Below are 20,533 nucleotides of genomic sequence, written 5' to 3' on the forward strand. Positions count from 1 at the left end.
CTTGTCTGCATTAGTTACATTGAGAGTGAAGAGAACAGCATAATTTCTTCTACAGCTGCTAACAGCCCACCATCATTCCAACTTAGAGAATAGGTGAAATCAAAGTAAAGCAGTTGGGCTAGGGCACCACGCCCCCAAAATCACTAAATCTGCCCCTGATGAAAAGGAGAGCTGCAGAGAGCAGCTGGATGAGACACAGAGCAATGCATCATAATATTTAAAAAGAATTCCATCTTAACTCTGACTAAAACTTACACTAAAACAAAGTCTTCTGTAGAAGTCTAAAGAAACCACTTTCTACCGCTGAACATTTGACTGTTCAGATGCTGTGGCGCTGAGAGAAAACCGCTGTCTGTCTGCCTCTGTCACTGCACTGTCACTCCGCTGCTGCATCCATTGATCAGCTGTTGCACACACAGCTGGCACACAGTCTGTATTCAGGCACCTTTCCTAAAAACAAAACAGTAACTATTTCTGTGCATTTTCAGTATTAACTCTCTAACCAGCTGTGGCATGTTAGATGTTAAAACACAGGACACACAGTGGTAAAAACGGTGCGCCACAGACAGTGCGCACTCCGTTTGTGCATTTTGACCTCCAACATTATGATCAGCACTATCACCTGATTGTTTTATCCCAGATGTCTTCTTCTTTTGTTTCCTTTTGTGCTAGATAGCGTGTGTGTTGAGGCGAAGCCCCGCGTGATCAGAAGAGAACTGACAGAGAGCAGAATCTGAAACATTAATTTGATAAATAACATAAGCATATTTAGTTTACTCAATAAAAAACATGGTCTAGACCTATTCTATTTGAACAGTGACCTTAGATGACTTTGTTGTGATGTGGTGATACACATGGGCCTATAATAAAACTGATTTGACTTTTCAGGGGGGGTGCGATGGTGCCTGGCCTTGATTGTTTAAATAGTAAGTTAAAACTGTCAAGACTAAAATAGATAAGAAAATGATAAATTGTGGGGTTGTTAAACGCCTTGCCTACACGCCAACGAGTCTCCACTATCCACTTTGGTGTCCGGCTGCTTCCCCACATTAGTAGCCTCGCTATCAGGCTAAAAAAATACGTCCCTCTCGACGCCACATTTAGGCTCTTTTCCAGAGACGTCAGTGTGGAGAAACAAAGCTGAAATTAAGGAAATATTTTTCTGTATTTTAAGCTCTCTGTTGTCCTTTTCTCTCAACTAGCATAAAGTTAAGTATTCATCTGATTTTTTTTAAAAAGAAGAAGCAAAGGCTGGATGCTACAGTTGGTGGGGTTTGGAGGCCCCCTGGAGGTCGGAGGCCCCTGGTCACCTGCTCAATCGGCCCGGTGCTTAATTCGTGGTCTCACCTAACTAAAATCCCCAAACTGGAGTTTTAGCACTGATCCTGTTAATATTTGATCATTACTCAATCAACACAGATTCATATTATTGCAAAATCTTCAAATGAAAGTTTAATCTTTACATGTGAGTTTTCAACCGGCTCACACAAATTTCATCTTCTTGAATGTTCAAATTCATCCACACAGTATCACATGAATGGAGAGCTAAGAGTTGATCTGTTTGCACAGATAACGGAAAAGCATGACAGTAATTATATAGTCAAAAAGAGACATATTTTTTTCTCAACATAGTAAATCATTACATGTTTTTGGCTGTTTGTGGGATTGCACAGAGGCTGTATTTAGCAGTTTGTTACATTTTGTTTCTGAAAAACTGTTGCAGTGTGATGAAGGTTGCAGTTGCTACAAATGTGCACTGTGAAAAGCACTTTCATGGTTTGTGTGGCAAATGAACTCTGACTGATCTCTGGGATTCCACTCACGTCACGGCTAAAAGGTAAAAAAAAAAAAGTGCAGCAGACTCAGTGCATTTGTTGATGGGTGTCAGTTTTTACTGTAGTTTTCACTGGCAGAAATGTTCACAACCTTTTAATCACGTTGAACAGACAGGCCATTTAAAGTGCTGCGTAACAGAAACAAAACACAATCTACTTTTAAGCACAAAGTACAAAAATCGTCGTTGTCGAACATGTGAATCACACATGAACATCACATCAGTCAAAAATCAATATGTACAAAAACATCTGCAAGCAAAATGTGCATTGTATAGTTTGCAAACAGCAGTGACATAAGTTATCTCCGTCACATCTGTCACACAACAAAGTATATTCATTTCATGATTCATACAGAAAATTGTGCTTTGATTTTCAAAATTAGTGCAAGTGTAATTAAGAATTTAAATAAAAAGTGGTTCCCATTGGAATTAGGTTGCCAAACCATGGCAGTGAGCAGACAGAGACAAGCACAGTATAAAAAGCCTGTTGGCATAGTAACACACTGCTGCACTGCACACTAACATCACTTTATAGAAATGTGTAAATGTGATAAACTCTCAACAAAACTCTTCTTTGCAAATTGAAATGTGTAGCAGATAATCTCAAAATCCAGCAGTGGCCCAGTTCACACATTAAATATAAAAAAACATTTATGTAATACAATAAAACTCTTTGAAATGTTCATTTAAAATTGATGGTAAAATCCCTGCAGATTCCCTTATGCCCTGTGTCCCCTGAGGTCAATTCAAATATCCTGTGTGATATTTGACATCTATAATATGACCACTGCAGTCGCTTTGCTTCTCCACCCGTATGGAGAAAATTTGAATTAAAAAAAACATAGTTATTTAAGTCTTTTTTTTTTCAGTTTGAGACTTTTCACCAGAGCGGCACATCTGTGCAGGAGTGCACCATGTGTCATGTTTTTGTCGAGCAATGCCACGGTTATGCATGCAGTTTATCGAGGCTGTAACCCACGCGTGCTGTCCTCTCATGGGTATTTCATCTGTGCTCGCGGGATGTGATTCATAACTATGTGGTTGCTGAAAGTGGAGACATTTAGAGCGGTAAGTGGCAGGTCAGTACAGTACAATGAATCAGTCATGTGGTTCCTGCACAACAAATGGATATGTTTGAGTAAATAAATCTAGTAGATGTAGTTTTTGTAGCTGTGACCAGCAGCCCTATCAGTCGGTTGGTCCATAAACATTTCCCCGCCCAGCATTGAGGTCAGTTGTGTGTGTGTGAAGGTGCCTGTTGCCAAGCGGACAGCTTTGCATGGGTATTTATGAAATATCCATTTTATTAAAAACTGGGCTAACCTTGTGTTGCATGGTTTGTGTGTTAGTGCACATGACCATATTGCTAAGCAGTTACTGCATCTTTTAACAGTTTATAAAGATCTGTGTATTGACTGTTGTATTAAATCTATATGTAATATCTATTGCTGCTCTGCATGTGTGCATGTAATGCTTAGCTGTGTGTTGTTGCTTCATGTTGCCCACATGACTATTTGTGCTGAAAAGCTGTGTGTTGTTGCTTTGTTATTGTTTTGTACTGATGTTCTGCTGTTCCTTGTTGCTTTGCATTGCTTGTTTTCTGTCTTGAGAACTTCTGTGTGCTGTTACCATTGCTGTCTTTATGGTGCCGTGCTATCTTTATTCTGTGGATTTTATCATTTTACAGATTTCAGAACATCTTGCCAAAGGACTGGAGCTGAAAATTGGTTGGGTAGTTAACACCGGCATGTTTACAGAAATGTTGATTAATGTGTGTTGTCCTTATAATTAAATCAAATTAAATTAAGATATATGTTTATGTTCATGCAAATTAGTTATTATTGGAGGGATCAGTGGTTTATTGACAAGTGTGAGGTTGTGTGTGTGTGTGTACATGAACACGTAGATGCATCCATGTACATGGTTGCAGCTATTGCAAATGTGTGTTTGTTTTTGTTTGTGCTACTTACTCATAGACATCCGAGTACTTCATTTTCCTGTAGTACTTGGCTAGTTTGATAGAGACGATGATGCTGGGGATGAAGAAGATCATGCACCAGCCCAAACTGAACCAGAACGCATTCTAAAGTGAAAGAGCACATGGGTGAATACAATACAGGACTAATAAAAATGAGTGATTTATTATAGATTGACAAACACCAGCGTATTTAATTAGAGTAGTGAAGATGATGTGCAGCTGCAGGTGGAGCTGACAACATCCGATCCTCACCAGAGACTCCACGATGTGTGAGCAGAGGATAATCTCAACAGAGTCCACAGCTCCCGCCACCGGCCCACAGCGGCCCACCTGCTGTGTGATCTAAGGGCGAATACACAGATCAGTAACAGTACAAACATTAACACATACTTTATCTGCTTTGAGCACATTCACATTAAAAATCTGAACAAACTTCACCGTCTGGTTGGCCCAGTCAGCATAAACAGTGAAGTAATCCAGCTGACAGTCCAAAAACGTTCTGCTCTCCTGCAGTCGTGAGAGAGAAAAAGAGAGTAAATTCCACACATTTCTCAGTGCTTTACAGGAGGAGGTCATGAGGAATCACTGGAACGTCTGACCATCTCAGTGTGTGGAATTCTGGGTAAATCCTCTGAAGTGACCTGTAAAGAACTGGCAGTATGGTTAGGCGAGGCAAGGCAATTAGTTATTTACATTTCATGCACTGATGCAATATAATGCATAAAATCAAAAGGACACGTCTGCTGATGTTCTATATTCCTCTTACTGTCAACAAATCACATGAAAAGACCAACTCCAATTAACAAGTATTATCTATGCAGAGAAGTTCTGACACAGTTTATTCCTCTGTGCAACAGACCTAAATTGTTGTTCAGAGGACTTTTGAAAACAGAGAAATGAGCTACACTGTTGCACTGGGTGACTTGTTCCTTCATTACCATGAACATGAGCAATGTAGTTTATTTTCAGCTCACTTGCCAGAAGAAAATGTTGGCATTGCACATTTCTGCAAACCAAGTTACATTTGTACATTTTATGCATATATAAGTGTTATAGCATAACACATTTTCTGAAGTGATGTAGCTCTGATTACATGTATATAAACTGACTTTGTCCTTGGGAGGTGGAGGGTGGTGGATGGCGTGACACCTGGGTGAGACAGCAGCGCAGAATCAGACTACTGTTTGAGACCAGCAAAAAACCAAATTTTTTTTAATGTGGCATTTCCAGCTGCAATAATGCCACCAAAAACTCTTAGTTTCAAATCATTTTGGAGGCTATTCAGGGAAGCAGAGCACATAAAAGCCTTCTTTTCCAGCTCAGTCTGTGCACAAAGAACAGACAACACTACATCTTGAGATAGCAAACTATAGCTGCAGTCACATCTCCGTTCAATCAAATTGCAAATATATATTGTGCTTTTATCTCAAATGATTGCATTACACTTATTTCGCCTCAAACCGTGTTAGGAAGAAGTTATTTTAAAGCTGGACCAAAACTTAATTAGTTTTGGACTTTTCATGGGATTTGTTGACATTAAATAACAAAGAACACCAGCCTTATTCTTTAAACTGCAGATTGATGATTATGCAGGCAAAGATAAATGCCAGGTGAATAATGAAAATGTTTCTGTTTCAGTCAAAGACGTTGGATTTTCATTGAAGTCACGGCAAGTTGTTTCAGTTTGTTTGTTACAGCTCTGAGATGAGTAGGAAAGTAATTGCTGTGTTTCAACGTTGAGTTTGCCCCCTGAGGATGGTGTGTTGACCTGTGAGAGAGGTCCATTTTATGACCCACTGGCAGATGATGAAGACATCAAAGAATGGGTGCAACATGCTCTTTTAGTTACAATCCTTCAAGCAACATTTACATGACACAAAATGTCATCTCGGACCCCTCGGTACATCTGCTCTTCATTTGAGGAACTTGTAATTAGTTGCTAAAAGCTTGGATACAATTGATGACAAATATGAATGGACACTAAATTAAATTCATGCACTGTGGAACCAACAAGCACATTGTTTTAGCTACAAGCAGCACACCTCCCTCTCTCCCCCTCAGGCTAAATGACTGACCGACCACAGGCATTAACCCACCACATGGAGCACTCTTTCTTCTGACTCATGTGACTCGTGGCTCTACTCACGGTCTTGACAATCTGTGTCGTATTTGTGTTAAGGAAGTCTTGTGCTGCTCCCACGTTGATCAGCACCTCCCCCACTGTTCCCTGGAAGAGCCAGAGAGAGGAGAAGAGAGCATGAGACACAGGAAGAGAGGGAGGAAGAATAACCTTTATACGTGCCAGTTCTAGCTATTAGTCAGTGAACTCACATTGATCATTTTAGCTTCGGATTCAAGGCTCTTGATGGTCGAGTTCAAGGTATCCTGAAAGAAGTAGAAGTCTAGTTTGAATTCAAATGCATGGCCAACAGGGGAAAAAGAAAAACCAGAATGAGAAGTGAGTGGAGATGGGGCCGGCTGCTCACCAGCTTTGGGATGATGGTTGTTTCTATGTCGGCCTGGATCTCCCTCAGCTCCCTGGCCTCATCTCGGAGCTCCTTTTGAATATTAGCATTTGACTGAAAGAACACAAGCATTAGAAAGAATGGCATTCAGACAGTAATCAAGTGACATCTTTAAAGCCCAGAAAACAAGAGGGCATTATATGGTAAGTTAATGTCTCTGGACTCACTTGTATATGAGCAAGATTATCAAGTTCATCTGCTGTTGTATTCAGATTGATGCTGGAAATCTTGTTCATCTGAGAGAGACAAGAAAGGAAGACGGGGTCACAATTACATGTTACTTGTGGACACATTAATTTACTTTAATTAATAAAGTAAAAGTTGCCTTACATTCCTGTTTACAGTTTAGTTTAAAAGATAAATAGACCAACTAATCACAACACAACATAGATGTAAATTTCCATACTTCCATACTTTTCCATACTTTTTACAAGAAATGGTTCCTCCAAAAGTAAAAAGTGCAATAGCAAGTATAAAAAGCCAACAAAATTAAAGTGACAAAAAAAAGCATGCGTGAACAAACTTTTTAAGTTGCATCAGTTTATTTGTATGTAAAATTATACAGGCTAGACACTACTCTTAAGACTGAATTCAGCTATAAACAAACAGTCGGTTTTTTCATTAAACAGTTCAGACTGAGTGAGCAGACAGCCAATCACAATGGGGTGACACCTGGGGTGGCCAATCAGATACACCCCAGGCCACTCCCTAGACACACCCCTTGTAAAAGGTGGGCATAAATGTAGGCCCTAAGTACATCAACAGAAAGATACATGCAAGCCTGTGGATGATACCTACCTGCTGTGTGACCGCAGTGGTGTCAACATTCGTAACCTTGTTGGAGAAGCTGCTGAGCTGTTTTGTAACTTCGGGGCTCAGGAGAGTGACGTTGGACAGAGAGATGTCTGTGTCCTCAAAGCGCTGCTGGATCTGCTCTGTGTACTGTGTGTGACCCAAAGACACATATCAGTGTATGTTTAATGAAGGTATTATAGGTTTGAACAGGATTTATTTTGAACAAAAGGAAACAGACTTTCAGGAAACTCACCTTAGATACATTGAGCAGGTCCTCAAGGTTTATGAGCTCATACAGGTGGAGTGTTGTCCACAGAGACTGGTTTTCCTTACAGTCTCTGTGAACAAGTCAAACTTATTTTTACAGCAGCTATTCACATTTGTTTAACAACTCAGCCATGACTATCCTCAAAAATACAGAGAAAAAAAGTCCAGGGACTTCAACATTAGAAGTAAAATAAAATAAATATACATGATAGAGGCCGTCCATAACAATTCGCTATCTTTGAGGTACTCTAGTACAGTGGTTCCTAACTGGTCTAGCCACTGGGTCCAGTTTATTACCTTGGTCATAGTTAACATCCTCACAATAGATAAATTACCGCATGTTCGATTTTATATGTGGGCTTAGAACAGTGAATTAAAACATATTGCAAAAATGAAGTTCAATTACTTAAAACTTCGTAAATAAATAGCACTGAAAACAAAAAGGTGCATATCATTGTTTCATGACCAGTGACATAAAACCACTGCAAAGGCACAGCATGTTATAGGCCAAATATTACCAAGAACAGGGCCATCAAATAGTTGCTGAACAGCAGGACATGGCACTCCAAAATAAAAGCTCTGTGGTGTCAATTCACTGTAATGCAAAATAAAATGTCTCTTTTTACAAACTTTACAACTTTGCGAGTCACTTATGGTCCATTCAGAATGGACAAGCGGCCCACCTGTTGGGAACCACTGCTCTAGTAAACGGTTCTTAATTGTGACAAATGTTTGAGTCTTATTCTTATTAGAGAATCTAAACCTGTCTTACCCATCAACTCACTTATCCACATTTTATATATTGATGCACAGTCTGAACTGCCACATAAGTAAAAACAACTTTGCTTGCCACAACTATACCAAATAAAATGAGTTTCGGGGAAAATCTGTATTTAGAGTAATACAGCTGATGCGCAGTTTTAAATTGCATCAGATTGTTTCTAAAGTTAAGTGAACATTTGCACACTTTCGAGACTCTCCTCTTAAATCTTACTGTCTATCTCTTTGCCAAGCTAGTGTATTTGTGTTGACGTCAGTATGTCTCTGTACAGTGCGGTAAAAGTAGGACACTGCCGCCTTACTATGCAAATTAAAGTTGTTAATACTCTCAAGAGAGTTATGGGAATGTATTTTCTTACAATAAGACTTACTTGAGTAACTGAAAACATTGAAGGCTGGAATAATTTATGTTCTCTGCAGCTGCTCAAATTACATAAAGTGTATGTTACGGTATAGCACATTTATGTATTTGATACCCTACCTAATCACAGTTTACAGTGCTTTAGACTCACAAAGAAAAATCATTAGTTTTCCATTAATATTACGATCGACAGGAGTGTGAACAAATTAAACTAAACCACATGGAGTCATGTTCCTGTGTGACAGGTGAATTGGCATCACATACCTGTAGATATCAGAGATATTGATGTTTTCAGTCCCAAGTGTTGTACCTAGGTCCAACCCTGGAATTATATCCGGGGTATCAAGGAGCTGTGGAGCGAAAGGGCAATAACATTAACACAAAAACAAGTAGCACAGCGTCTGGAGCAGCTTTGGATTTCTCATGTGTGCTGATATTGTATAAGTATATGTTTTTTTTTACCTTTAATAGTTGTCCATCACTCCAGGGCCGACAGAGCAGAGTGTACACATTCCCACCGAGCAGGAACAGCAGCAGCACCACGATCATGAACAGCCAGGAGAAGAGGAAGCTAAAACCAGCACCCCTGCAACCACATCCAGGTCAGAGGTCAGACAAGAGCTCAGGAATTTAAACAGTTTAAACAGTTCAATGTTTCACCTCTGAATAAGAGCATCAGCATTGTGACTTCAGATGAACATCACAACCCAGCACTCACATCATGAGGAAAGTGCCTCCGCAATCTGCCGTGCAGGAGCGCTTTGTGGGGTCTGCTTTGGGTGTCAGACCCAGAGGGCCCAACACCAGACCCATGAAGTTACACGCCACCACCAGGAGGACCACGCAGCACAGAGCCACACACACTCCCCATCTGAAGAAGAATACACACGACGACTGATTTTTGGCTTTTTCTTGCACCGATCACATGTGTTTGCACATGTAGGCTTTTTACCTAATGTGCTCGATTCTCTCGGCCTCGGGTGTGATCCTGTCGATTTCTTTCTGCAACTCGTTCAAAGTGTCTGACACGTTCATCAGAGCAGATAAAGGGATGTCATTGGTAACCTGGGAGATCTGTGATTTGATGTCATTCAGCTGTTGCTTGCTGCCTAAAAACCCACAGAAACACAAAATTATAATATTTTTAAACGTATCTTATTCAAATACATATGTTAATCAAGAATATTTGAAAAAAAAAGTTAAGGCCTAAAGTTTGTGACGTAGATATGCTCACTCACTTTGAACTACATCCTTGGTGTCATTGGTCACCCTCTGTGGGATGCTGTCAAAATAGTCTTCCACCTGAAAAGAAGACAAGAACTATGCCCATTTTTATAATATTACATAAAGAACCTTTAACTACAGTGCTTAAGTTTAATTTCTTTTTGTCAAGCTATTTTTTATGAAAAAGTAGCTTTGTTGTATTCAGCAAACTCTGTTAACACACATTTAAAGCAGCTAAATGATCACTACATTAACCTTGGTGAAAACTTGTTCACGCTCTTCCCTCTATCTCTCCACTTACTCAGATTTGTTAACAACGCTGGTGTAATATGATCAAGATTGATGATTATTAGGGTATTTATGTTCATAAGGAGTCACTGACCTCTGTGATTTTGGATTTGAGATTTGTTTTGATGACTTCATCGACTGCAGACTGGAGCTCGTTTAAACTGGGAAACTGTGAAGAACAACCAGAGACACAAACATGAAACCACTGTAACCCACAATCACATGTAATGATTTGTTATACTTTAAACTAACAGAAGGGGGCAGCAGACTTCAGCAAAACAAGTATTTACAAGTTTTCGAGGTCTTTACTGAGGAGCCACAGTGACTACAATACATGCTGATACCAAAGAGTTATTAATCATATCTATACTTTTTGTCGATGTCTTTTTCTTGTTATCATAAAAGAGAAACACTATACACATGAGGAGATGAAAGGAGAGAAGAGGAGATAAGAGAGGAGACTAGATGATATGGTATGAGATGAGACGACAACACAGGAGAGGGGAGGAGAGGGGAGGAGAGGAGGCCAGATAAGAAGGGAGGATAGGAGACAAGAGGAAAGGAAAAGAGGAAAAGATGAGAGGAGACAAGACAACGGAAGGGAAAGGAAAGGAGATGAGAGGAAAGCAGAGGAGAGGGAAGGTTACGAGAGTAGAGTAGGGAAGATGAGAGAAGACGAGAAGACAGGAGAGGAGAGGGAAGGAAAGGAGACCAAAGCAAAGGACAACAGAGGAGAGAAGACGAAAAGAAATGAGCAAAAGAAGGAAGAGGACGAGGAGAGGAAAAACGGAGGAAAAGAGGAGGCGAAAGGAAAGGAGAGGAGAGTCTGCATGTGTCAGAGTTAGAGTGTAGGAGGTTGAGAAAAACAGATGGGAGGAGGACAAATCAGCTGTTCAGACAAAAGCCAAAATGAGGAGCTATTATCATGTGTCACTGTGTCTCAGCCTGCGTCAGAGGTGGTTTGATTGCCTAAATCAGTCTTCCGGTTGCTTCATGGTGACATCTCTTCACATCCAACGGCAATAATTCTGAGTCTCTTCCTCAGGAAGTTTGTAATCTGAGCTGTCAATCCTCACCCCTTTTTGCATGCCTCTCTTGAGACTCCATTCAAGTAGAAAACACGGGAATATCTCTTTCTACATATGAGGTTACACAAAATCAGTACTTACAGTGATGGAGGTATCCAGTGTTAGTTTCTGTAGCTCAGACTGCAGGTCACTGCAGCTGAAGCAGGTAGGCTTGGACAAAGTCTGATTGATGTGATTTTTAACAGCAGTGACATTGGCCTGGAGGCGGTCCACACTGGACTGCAGCTGGGCCAAAGATGAGTTCAGCTTGTTCAGGTGAAGATCCGTGTTTACAGTCTCTGCTCACGCAAATGAGAAAACACACAGGTCAGCCACCACTAGTTAGCAGTCCCTCCGTGATGAGTAGCTTCAGAAAAACATTTTTGTTTTAAAGTGAAACTTCTTTATTCTGTGTTTTTTACCAGTTTAAAGCACCTGGTCGTTTTGTTTCTGAAAGGAAGAGACATCTGTAGATTAACAGCTGATGGGCAAGTAGCCTGTCTGCAACAAGCCTAACGGTGTCAGCGAAACACTGATTTGTAATGTAATTTGTATGCTTTATTAAGTATTTTTACAAGTTTTAATCAATTTGTTTGTTTGTTTTGAAGAGGAAGAGACCTCTGCTGATTATTCAGTCCCCAATAAAATCTACCTGAACAATGAACACTGAAGGAAGTCTAACTGGAAGTTCACGCAAGGCACATGGGGAAAGTTTCAGTTGGATGCGATCTGTAATCCTCGTGACTAGATGCCACTAAATCCTACACAATGTTGCTTAAAATTGTAAAATATATATACTAAGGTTTCTTATTATTTTAGTATTATTTAGGGAAGCCTATAATACAGGTTGAAATATCTCACTTAGTTTTGATGCAGGCTTTCTCTAACCCCAGTATTGTCAGATACTAATATTAAAGACGTCATATTGGGCCTAGGACCAAAAACCATGACATGACATGTAAGTAACAGTCACGCTGAACAGAGGCTCTATTTTGGAGGCATCTGGAAGCCTGGACCCAGTAAGCCCGAGCGGTAATCCATCCATAGGGAGGGGGATCACTGGTGTGATTTGGGTGCTCTTATGTTCCTATTTATAACTTTTCATATTCTTTCTCTCTTTTTTTGTATGTGAACCTAATGACTCATACAAACACCTTGTCACCAAAAATAGAAACCCATCATTAAAGACTCAATTCAAGATTTCCTCTAGTTTTTCAATGTTTGGGTAGGAAGTGAAATTCACAATGTACTCATGAGCAGAACCCCGCCTACATGATTGGTGATCTCCTCTCAGATATGCACACAAGCATTTACATGCTCACGCTGAAACAGGACTGAGCATGCAGGTGCACCGTACCTTGGTCCAGCAGTCTGACTGAGCGCAACGCTGGTTCCAGAGTTCCTCTGAACCGCTCCTGGATCTCTGATCCCAACTGAGGTCCAATGGCTACAGACAAACAGGTGTGAGATGGTTAATCTTATGTCGAGAACAGACACTGTGGTTACAGGGAACAAAACTGGTTCCTCTTTTTTTTTTTTTATTTATATAATAAGTTCCCTGTTCTTACAATCCAGGTTTCTGGTAACCTCCTGTATAGTTCTGTAGCTCTCATTCACCACATGGTCGATTTGCTGGAGATAGGCAGAGGAAAAACAAGCTATTACAAAGTGCACACACAAGAAATGGGTTGAAATACAGCAAACAGTGTGTCAATAGCTGATTGCATGAGCTAATCGTACCTGGCAGCTTTTTGCAAATGAAGAACAAACAGAGCTCTACCCCTGCGTCCCCGCCCCCCAACCTTTTTTCCATCTCTCTTGTATCTTGAGATAAAGTGTGTTGACAGTGCAGAGTGCAGAGCTGGTCCTTAATCACTGGACTGACTGCAGAATTTGAGGGTCTGTTTGAATCTCGTACAAAAGCTGTGAACTAACAGCACACTGATGCAGGACTTAATGTGACTAATCCTTGACACAGGCACTAATTAGTCAAGCGGTGCTGATAAACGCCTCCACTTTGAGGCCCCTCACCTTTGACTTTTGTGTATTTCCATTCCCATAACATGCAAATCAACTAACAAGAGGTTTTCTGTTACCTGAGGCACAGCTGTGAGATAGGAGTGGATGTTGCCTATCGTTTTGTCGAGCTCCACTTGACTCTGGTCCACACTCACTTTGACGGCTTCATTACTTTTGAACATGCATATGTTGCCAGCACTACAAACACAAACACACACACACACACACAATTAATTTGTGTCAGGAAAATAATCCAATGGAGACGCACACAGGCAGTGAGGCACGCACATTCAAGCTGCCATTATTAGATGCTAATTTCAGATAACGCATCATTGTGCTGTTGGAGCACACACACACTCACAGAATAATGACTGTGGTGACGAATGCTGTCCAGTAGAGAGTTCTTCTCTGACAGTGAATGGAGGGTGTCTGCTTCTGGTACATCTTCCCACCACAGTTGCCACAGCAGCGACAGCACGCCAAGAAGAAACCAACTATGGGCATCAGGACGATGTACAGGACGCCAATGGCTGCACACACCAGGAAACCCACTTCATACAACAGGGCCTGAACACACACGCAGATACATGCAAACAGATAAATGACATGTTTTACAATGAAAATGACGCGAGAATGTAAGAAAATGTCAGAACAGTGGCAGATTTGTGGTCCGTTGTGACGTCAAACACTGTAAGACACCACAAGACAGTTGTTTTGCTTTACTGTGGTTACAGTCGACCATCAAATTGAATGAAAGAGTCTCGGTAACTTCAGACGAGTGGGATAAATACACACAAGGCTGCTTTAACGTTAAACATTCTCAGATTACCAGCTCGAGGGGTTTTGAAGAGGGTGTGTCTGTCTTTTTCCCACACATGTAGAAGTTCGTCTAACACCCTAGAATATGTAAAGCTCATTTACATTCACTTACTTCTTTGATAAGCTCTTGATCTGACTGAACTTGGTCCAAATCCTCCAATACTCTCAGGATCAGATCTAGCAAGAAATGAGATAGTAAAAAAAAGTTGAATGAGACATTTTGTTTTTGCTTCAGAAGACTCAGAGGCCAGTTTATTCCTATTCTTTTCTGCCATTCTCTGTCCCAGTTATCCACATACAAAAGCCCAGGCATGGGGACAATGTGTCCTGTGCTCTGTGCAAACATTTTAATCTCTCATGTTGTAAAAGTGGAAATCTGACACCTCCATCTTGTGGTTAGATGAAACCAGGAGAGCTTTCAGGAGAGATAAGATTTTTATACACACACACAAAAAAACAATACAGACCCTATGGATTATGGTCCCTCTGAACTCGGTTACTGTGGATATTATTCACAAAACACAAGCAACTGAGAAGACATGTTGTTCAGGTGCTCTTCACAAGAGCTATTTGTGTAAGTCTCGCCATCTGCCTGTGTCACATCACATTGCAGTCTGGAAGGAGGCTGCACAGCAACAACATTTATTACTTCCTTACTATCATTTCTAATTTCAGACTCGGAGGCTTATTGTAAAGCAGACATCCACAGTTTACAATAAGCCATAAGGCTTTTAATCTTGTTTGAACAACTGTTGACCCACATCGGTCCACACAGAACGTTTTGAAGTGAAATAGTTAGTGTGTCTTTATGCCTCACTGAGTGGCTATTGTTTTCAATCCACTCACAATGTAAATATCCAACATGATGATCACTGGGAACAATGACTTTAAACTTGGAAAAGGTTGATCAGCGTGAGTCTGTGTCCATCTCCTCTCCTTTTTAGAAATTGATACCAACAAGGAAGTAATAGAAAAAGGTTTATGGAGCAATTACAAAACATCACAGGGCAGACAAAAGACACAAGTCTGAGTCACAGGAAACCCCAGATAAAAAAAACATCAGTGCAGGGGACAAAGAGGTTAAAGATTGACCAGGCAAAACACAAAAATTTCCATTGACTCCCTCATTAACTAGTCCTGTCATCTTCCTGTTTGTGCAGTATTAGCTTTAGAGGAGGTGAAAGGGATAAATCCCACTTTTGTATTTGTAGGGAAATTTTGCTCAGCACAGAGCATGAAATGATTTTAATCTCATTTAAATAGCATCTGGTTGCTACGTGAGCTAAAGCCTAGGCAAAGTTTTAAAGGGACAGGTCACACCAAACTTAAAAACACATATTTTAACTCTTACCTGTAGTGCTATCTATAAATCTAGATTGTTTTAGCGTGAGTTGCCAAATGTTAGAGATATCGGTTATAGCTATGTCTGCGTTCTCTCCAATATAAAGGAACTAGATGGCACTCAGCTTGTGGTACTTAAAGCACACACACACACACACACAAGAAAACATCAACAGCAATGTCTCTTTCCTTAAATCATGGGTTACTTATAATAATCCACAGACTTTGTTGTGAGCAGTTTCATGTAGGAACTATTTTCTTACCACTGAGCTACACCCATTAACTGTAATGCTGTGTTGACACCACGAGTGACGTATCAACAGGATACAAGTCATTTTCCATCGAAGCCAGTGATATGAAGTGACAAACTGACGCCCAATACGTCCTTGCTGACATGACGCACTAAAAAATCAAAGCTGAACTGGCCTAAACTTTTTCAGCGCTCCAGTTATACTGAGGAGCGACAGCCAATCATATGTTTTAGTTTCTAGCTGTGGTGCTGTGTTATTTAGCTTAGTTAGATAATACTAAGCTGTCTGTGCCTTGCAGTGGACACAGAAATGATATGGGCCGTGATATCTGATGTTAAAATGCAGATAAGGCCGAGAAGGACCCATTAATGTTGACGTTTTGTACAGGCAACACAGAGGTGTGGTGGTTAGCACTGTCGCCTCAAAACAAGAGGTTCCCAGGTTTGAACTCTGGTGGGCGCAGGGTTTGGACCTTCCTTCAGTACATAGTTTGCACATTCTCCCCATGTCAGCGTGGGTTTTCCCAGGGTTCGCAAGCTTCCTCCCACAGTCCAAAGACATGCAGGTCAGGTTAATTAGTGACTCTAAATTGGCCATAGGTGTGAATGTGCACGTAAATGGCTTTCTGTCTCTATGTTTCAGCCCTGCACCCCCCAAGAGGATAAGAAGCTATGGCTAATGAATGAATGAAGTTTGTATTGTCACAAGCACAAGCCTCGTGTCTATGACTAAATAAGGTGATACAGGTGTAGTTCCACAGAGAGAAGATAGTTCCTACATTACACTCCTCTATCAGGAGTAACCGGGTCATGATTTCTGTAAAGAGACATTGCTGTTGAGTGTTTCAAATGTATTTCTGGTATTTTAACCACCACAAGCTGTCATGTACTGTCTATTTCCATTATACTGGAGAGAAGGCAGATGTCAATATCTCCAAAACTCGGAAACTCACACCAAAACAATTGAAAGTGACAAAGATCACTACAGGAAAAAGGAAAAAATATGTAATTTTGATTTGGGTGTAAACTGTCTATTAAAACTCCGCTATGAGAAAGTAGAAAGGTTCATATGCAACACTATATGACATCACATGTTTGATCCATGACTAATACTGATGACACTGACCTTTAGGAAAAGGGTTAGGCTGGACTGTGTGGAGGAAGGACTGGACCAGAGCTGCCATGAAGCCCACAGTGGGGTCTGCCGTGTCCTGGCACTGGGGCTGGGTGAGGCTCTGTGGGGCAGCAGCTGCTCGGCAGTCAGTCTGTTTTGGGACAGACTGTGCCAGGCTGATCCCCAGCAGCAACACTCCCACTCCAGCCTTCAGCGCTCCAGCGCTGCCCTGCCACCTCCAACCCCTCACGCTCTCATATAACCCCATGTCTGCGGGTGAAACTGGTGGGGAGACTCAGCCAGAAAAAAACAGGTTTACAGAGTGATCACCTCATGGCACAAGCTCTGTCTTGATGCGCCTGGAAACGAGACAAAAAGGCAGAACATAATAAAACGCTCACAGAAGAGAGCAGAATTAGAGAAGAAACCCACAGACTGAGTCACAGTGAAAGAGGTCACAGCGTAGTTTGTTGCAAAATGGCAATTGGAAAAAAACTGCTTCTGTTTTTGCAGAACAAACTCAACAATGACATTTTGTAAATGGGAACTATAAATGTTAAGCCACTGCCTCACCAGTTTCTGAGAAAAACTGTGCCCTTTAAACCAACACTTAATACTTCTACACATAGACAAAGACTTTGGAGTTGGTCGTGGAGTACAGGAGGTGCTTACATTTAAAAGTTAAAGCAAAAGTCTTTGGAAAAAATGACACCTGAAGGGATTCAAGTCTGACTGTGTGACAGTCTGACTGTGTTAATAGTGTAAACACACTGAAAAGCTAAATCCGCCCCAGATACCTGCATCACCTTTGTTTATCCATACCCATGTTTGTTTCTCAGAACAGCAAACAGTAAAACATTTATCGGAACAAGGGTGGTAATATCTAATGGCAAAATGCTTGATATTTTAAGATTTATAGTATTAATAGCATTTGTCAACACATTATCTGTATTGTTCTTGTAGGTGCGGTTCTCAAGCAAATAACAGTACAAGGGGTTTGTAAAGCAAGTGACGAAACCTACGTCCTCTTATGGTCAGAGAAAACAGCCTACTTGTTTTCTTATATTCTTTTTAAAATGACTATTATTAGATACATATTCCCTCTCATTAACCAAAACACAGCAGCCTGAGGACACGTACTGTACGTACAGGAGTTTTGGAGCACTTGTTGAGATAAAGGTGTGAGCTTGAAAGGTAAAATAGTGAGTTCCAAGTGAAAAAACAAGAGATAAGGAAAACAATCACAGAGGAGCAGAATGAGCATTTTTCTGTTAGTCAACTCACCTTCCTCAGTCAGACTGTGAAGGACAGTCAACTCTCTGATCTCCAGTAATTCAGCAAGGGGTGTGTCGTGAGTCCAAGTCCTGTAGAAACCTGATACGCTCTGTTCCTGATTTTCAGTTGAATGTGACTGTGTGCTGCCTGGAGAGGGCTGGAGCTAAGAGGAGAGGGAGGGAGAGAGGGAGGGTCTTAAAGAGAGACACTGAGAGAGAGGGAGTGATGCAGGAAAGAGGTGTGAGAGTGGTGGGAAGGAAGAAAAAAATGGGAGGGTTACTTATTTACTGTTTCCAGGATGTTAGGGGGAGAAAACAGGTTCCTAAAGTCTAACATGCCTGTAACAGTTTATCAAGGTGCTGCACTTTTTTTTATGCTGCTATTTCCTCATATGCTGCTTGTTTGTTGCCTTTATTCTAATGCATTTTTTGGGGGGGGTTATATTGCTCATTATTTATTTTTATGGGTATCTATTTATCTATTTATTTTATATGAAATTGAGTACCTAAAGTTATTTATTACACTGACACCTGAGTTCTGCATTTCAGTGTTTTCATCTTTTTCATGGTCATACTGACAATAAAGTATCCTTGAATCCTTGGGATGATTTTTGTTTTTCCTGGATAAGAAGATAATTTTTAGCCCGTCTAAGTAAATCAGCCCACATCTGCAATTGTGTGGTGTCCAAACAAGCAACAACACAGCCCAAATATGCAGGACAACATATCTGGGAATGACACACTTGGGGAAGGGAGGTCTCAATGTTACCAAGAAATCCACAAAAATATTTCATTTTAGAGAGGAATTAAGTTCTCATATTATCACCACTGTCAAAAAGGCAAGACAAAAATTAAATTATTGCTCTCCAGAGTCGACTACACCTACAAGTAAATAACTTGCGTAACAAGAGAAACAGCACAAGTACAAGATGGAGATTTTACCTACCTGTAACCTGTTTCTGCAGCGGCAGAGAGAAGACACTGTGACAGCTCTTATTCTTCTCATCACTATTCATGAAGTCCAGTTTGTCAGCTTGTTCCACAGTCTGCTCAACATCGTGACACTGCCTGCTCCGTGTAACTCCTCTGCTGGTTGAGAGAAAATACATTTACATGAAATAACACGATCATACAACAGGCATGAATCTAATTTCCCTTGTGGAACTCTACCAATGCAAACAAAGCACAAGAAGTGTCCGTCCTCGTCTCCTGTTTTGCTCATCGGGTGCACTGTCACTTGTCGATCTCTCATCCCAGGTTCACCTCAACCTAAAGTCATCAATTACAGGTTGATCCTTTAATCTGCTACCAAGAGAGCTCTAACAAGTGGCTTTGGCATGCAAAGGCTATCAAGGCCTTGTAGTGATGCCACTTGTCCTCGATGATTCTGTGCTCCTGAAATGGTACCAGAGTCCTGCTGGTTGCTCTGTGAGAGTTGCAATAAGGGCTCCATCCCTCACTGGCTTCCCGGCTGTGGATATATTTGAATTATAGAAGCATTGTTGCGGGGTATGAAGATGAGTCTTTGACTTTTATTTAGCTGCAACTTGCAGCTCCATAGGTCACTCTTGGTTCTTGAATCCGCTCCATTCAGGATTCTTCTATCGAGCGAACCAGCCAACGTTTCACCAGTTTTGAGCAGATCTTTGTAATTAAGGATTTGTCACCATTGAAGGCCATTGCGCCCACTGTTTACCTTTGCGTTATACAGATGTTTGCTTTGATCAAAAGAAAAAGCATGGATCATCTATTAATGATTAGAGGTCGTAGAAGACTATTACACGCAAGACTCCACCTTCTGTTATGTTGTCAAAGATTGAATTTCAGGTAAAGGAAAACTGGAAACAAACATGTCAGGTTTTGAACCAATTTTTTTATGGTCAAAATGCTCCGAACTGATTGAAATTTAATGTGCGAACAGGAACGAAAGCGGTTCCATGTTGGTGAAAATGAGGTATCTGACATTCGATCAGTTGGTCGATCTACAAAACTTTGGCATCAGGAGTTTTTGCCCTCGGAGGATAAACAGTTCATGCCAATTGCCAAAAAGGTAGATGGGGAGCAGGAGTAGCTTCTAACAAAAGGTGCATACCTTTAAAATGTATCCATGTAACGTGACTAAACCTTAGAAAAAGACACACACAGATTGAGAGACATGCAAATACTCACTTAGGATTTTGTCACATCCTCTCATTAACCGACTTCGACTTTCACTTCGTTGTCCCTGAGGGGAAAATTTGTCCTGCATTGAGGTTCAAAAACACAGAACACACAGACATTAGCTCACAGACTCAAGAACAAAAAACATCACTAACATGAATACATTCAAGTGACAGTAACATTTTTTCTTAGAGGTATTATAAGACGAGTAAGAAGTGTTTTTGTGAGGTTCTGTGTAAGTGTGTGTGAATGCATCCATGAACGTGTGGATTCATGCGCTTACGTGGTCAGAGCTTCAGCAAATTTGCACTTGCTAAAGCATAGCTTCAGGCTGAATAACTTGGTTCAAAATTTCCTCATAATGAATTAGCTTCCATGCTCAAATACTAAACTCTAATTTGTAGCTTTTGTTGGATCAAAACCTTTACATCTGAAGC

The 20,533-nt window shown here is 40.8% G+C and overlaps 1 protein-coding gene across 1 annotated transcript; it reads right to left on the bottom strand.

Moving 5' to 3' along the window:
* Positions 1–1,870: 1,870 nt before the first annotated feature.
* Positions 1,871–19,020, bottom strand: prom2 (prominin 2). The gene is made up of 25 exons (XM_042502289.2): positions 18,883–19,020; positions 17,947–18,145; positions 16,675–17,021; positions 14,070–14,134; positions 13,500–13,705; positions 13,216–13,336; positions 12,688–12,751; positions 12,477–12,566; positions 11,222–11,418; positions 10,147–10,221; positions 9,779–9,842; positions 9,493–9,649; positions 9,259–9,411; positions 9,003–9,126; positions 8,805–8,890; positions 7,386–7,470; positions 7,136–7,279; positions 6,505–6,573; positions 6,299–6,391; positions 6,144–6,197; positions 5,959–6,039; positions 4,251–4,319; positions 4,065–4,154; positions 3,805–3,917; positions 1,871–2,878 (listed from the first exon to the last, which is right to left on the bottom strand). Exons 3-25 carry the CDS (start codon positions 16,928–16,930, stop codon positions 2,827–2,829), a joined length of 2,508 nt encoding a protein of 835 aa, XP_042358223.2. The 5' UTR covers positions 16,931–17,021; positions 17,947–18,145; positions 18,883–19,020; the 3' UTR covers positions 1,871–2,826.
* Between the last annotated feature and the right edge of the window lie 1,513 nt (positions 19,021–20,533).

Source organism: Plectropomus leopardus, chromosome 13 (genome assembly GCF_026936395.1).
Source record: "Plectropomus leopardus strain MGB_pleo_1.0 chromosome 13, ASM2693639v1, whole genome shotgun sequence".
NCBI classification, from domain to species: Eukaryota; Metazoa; Chordata; class Actinopteri; order Perciformes; family Serranidae; genus Plectropomus; species Plectropomus leopardus.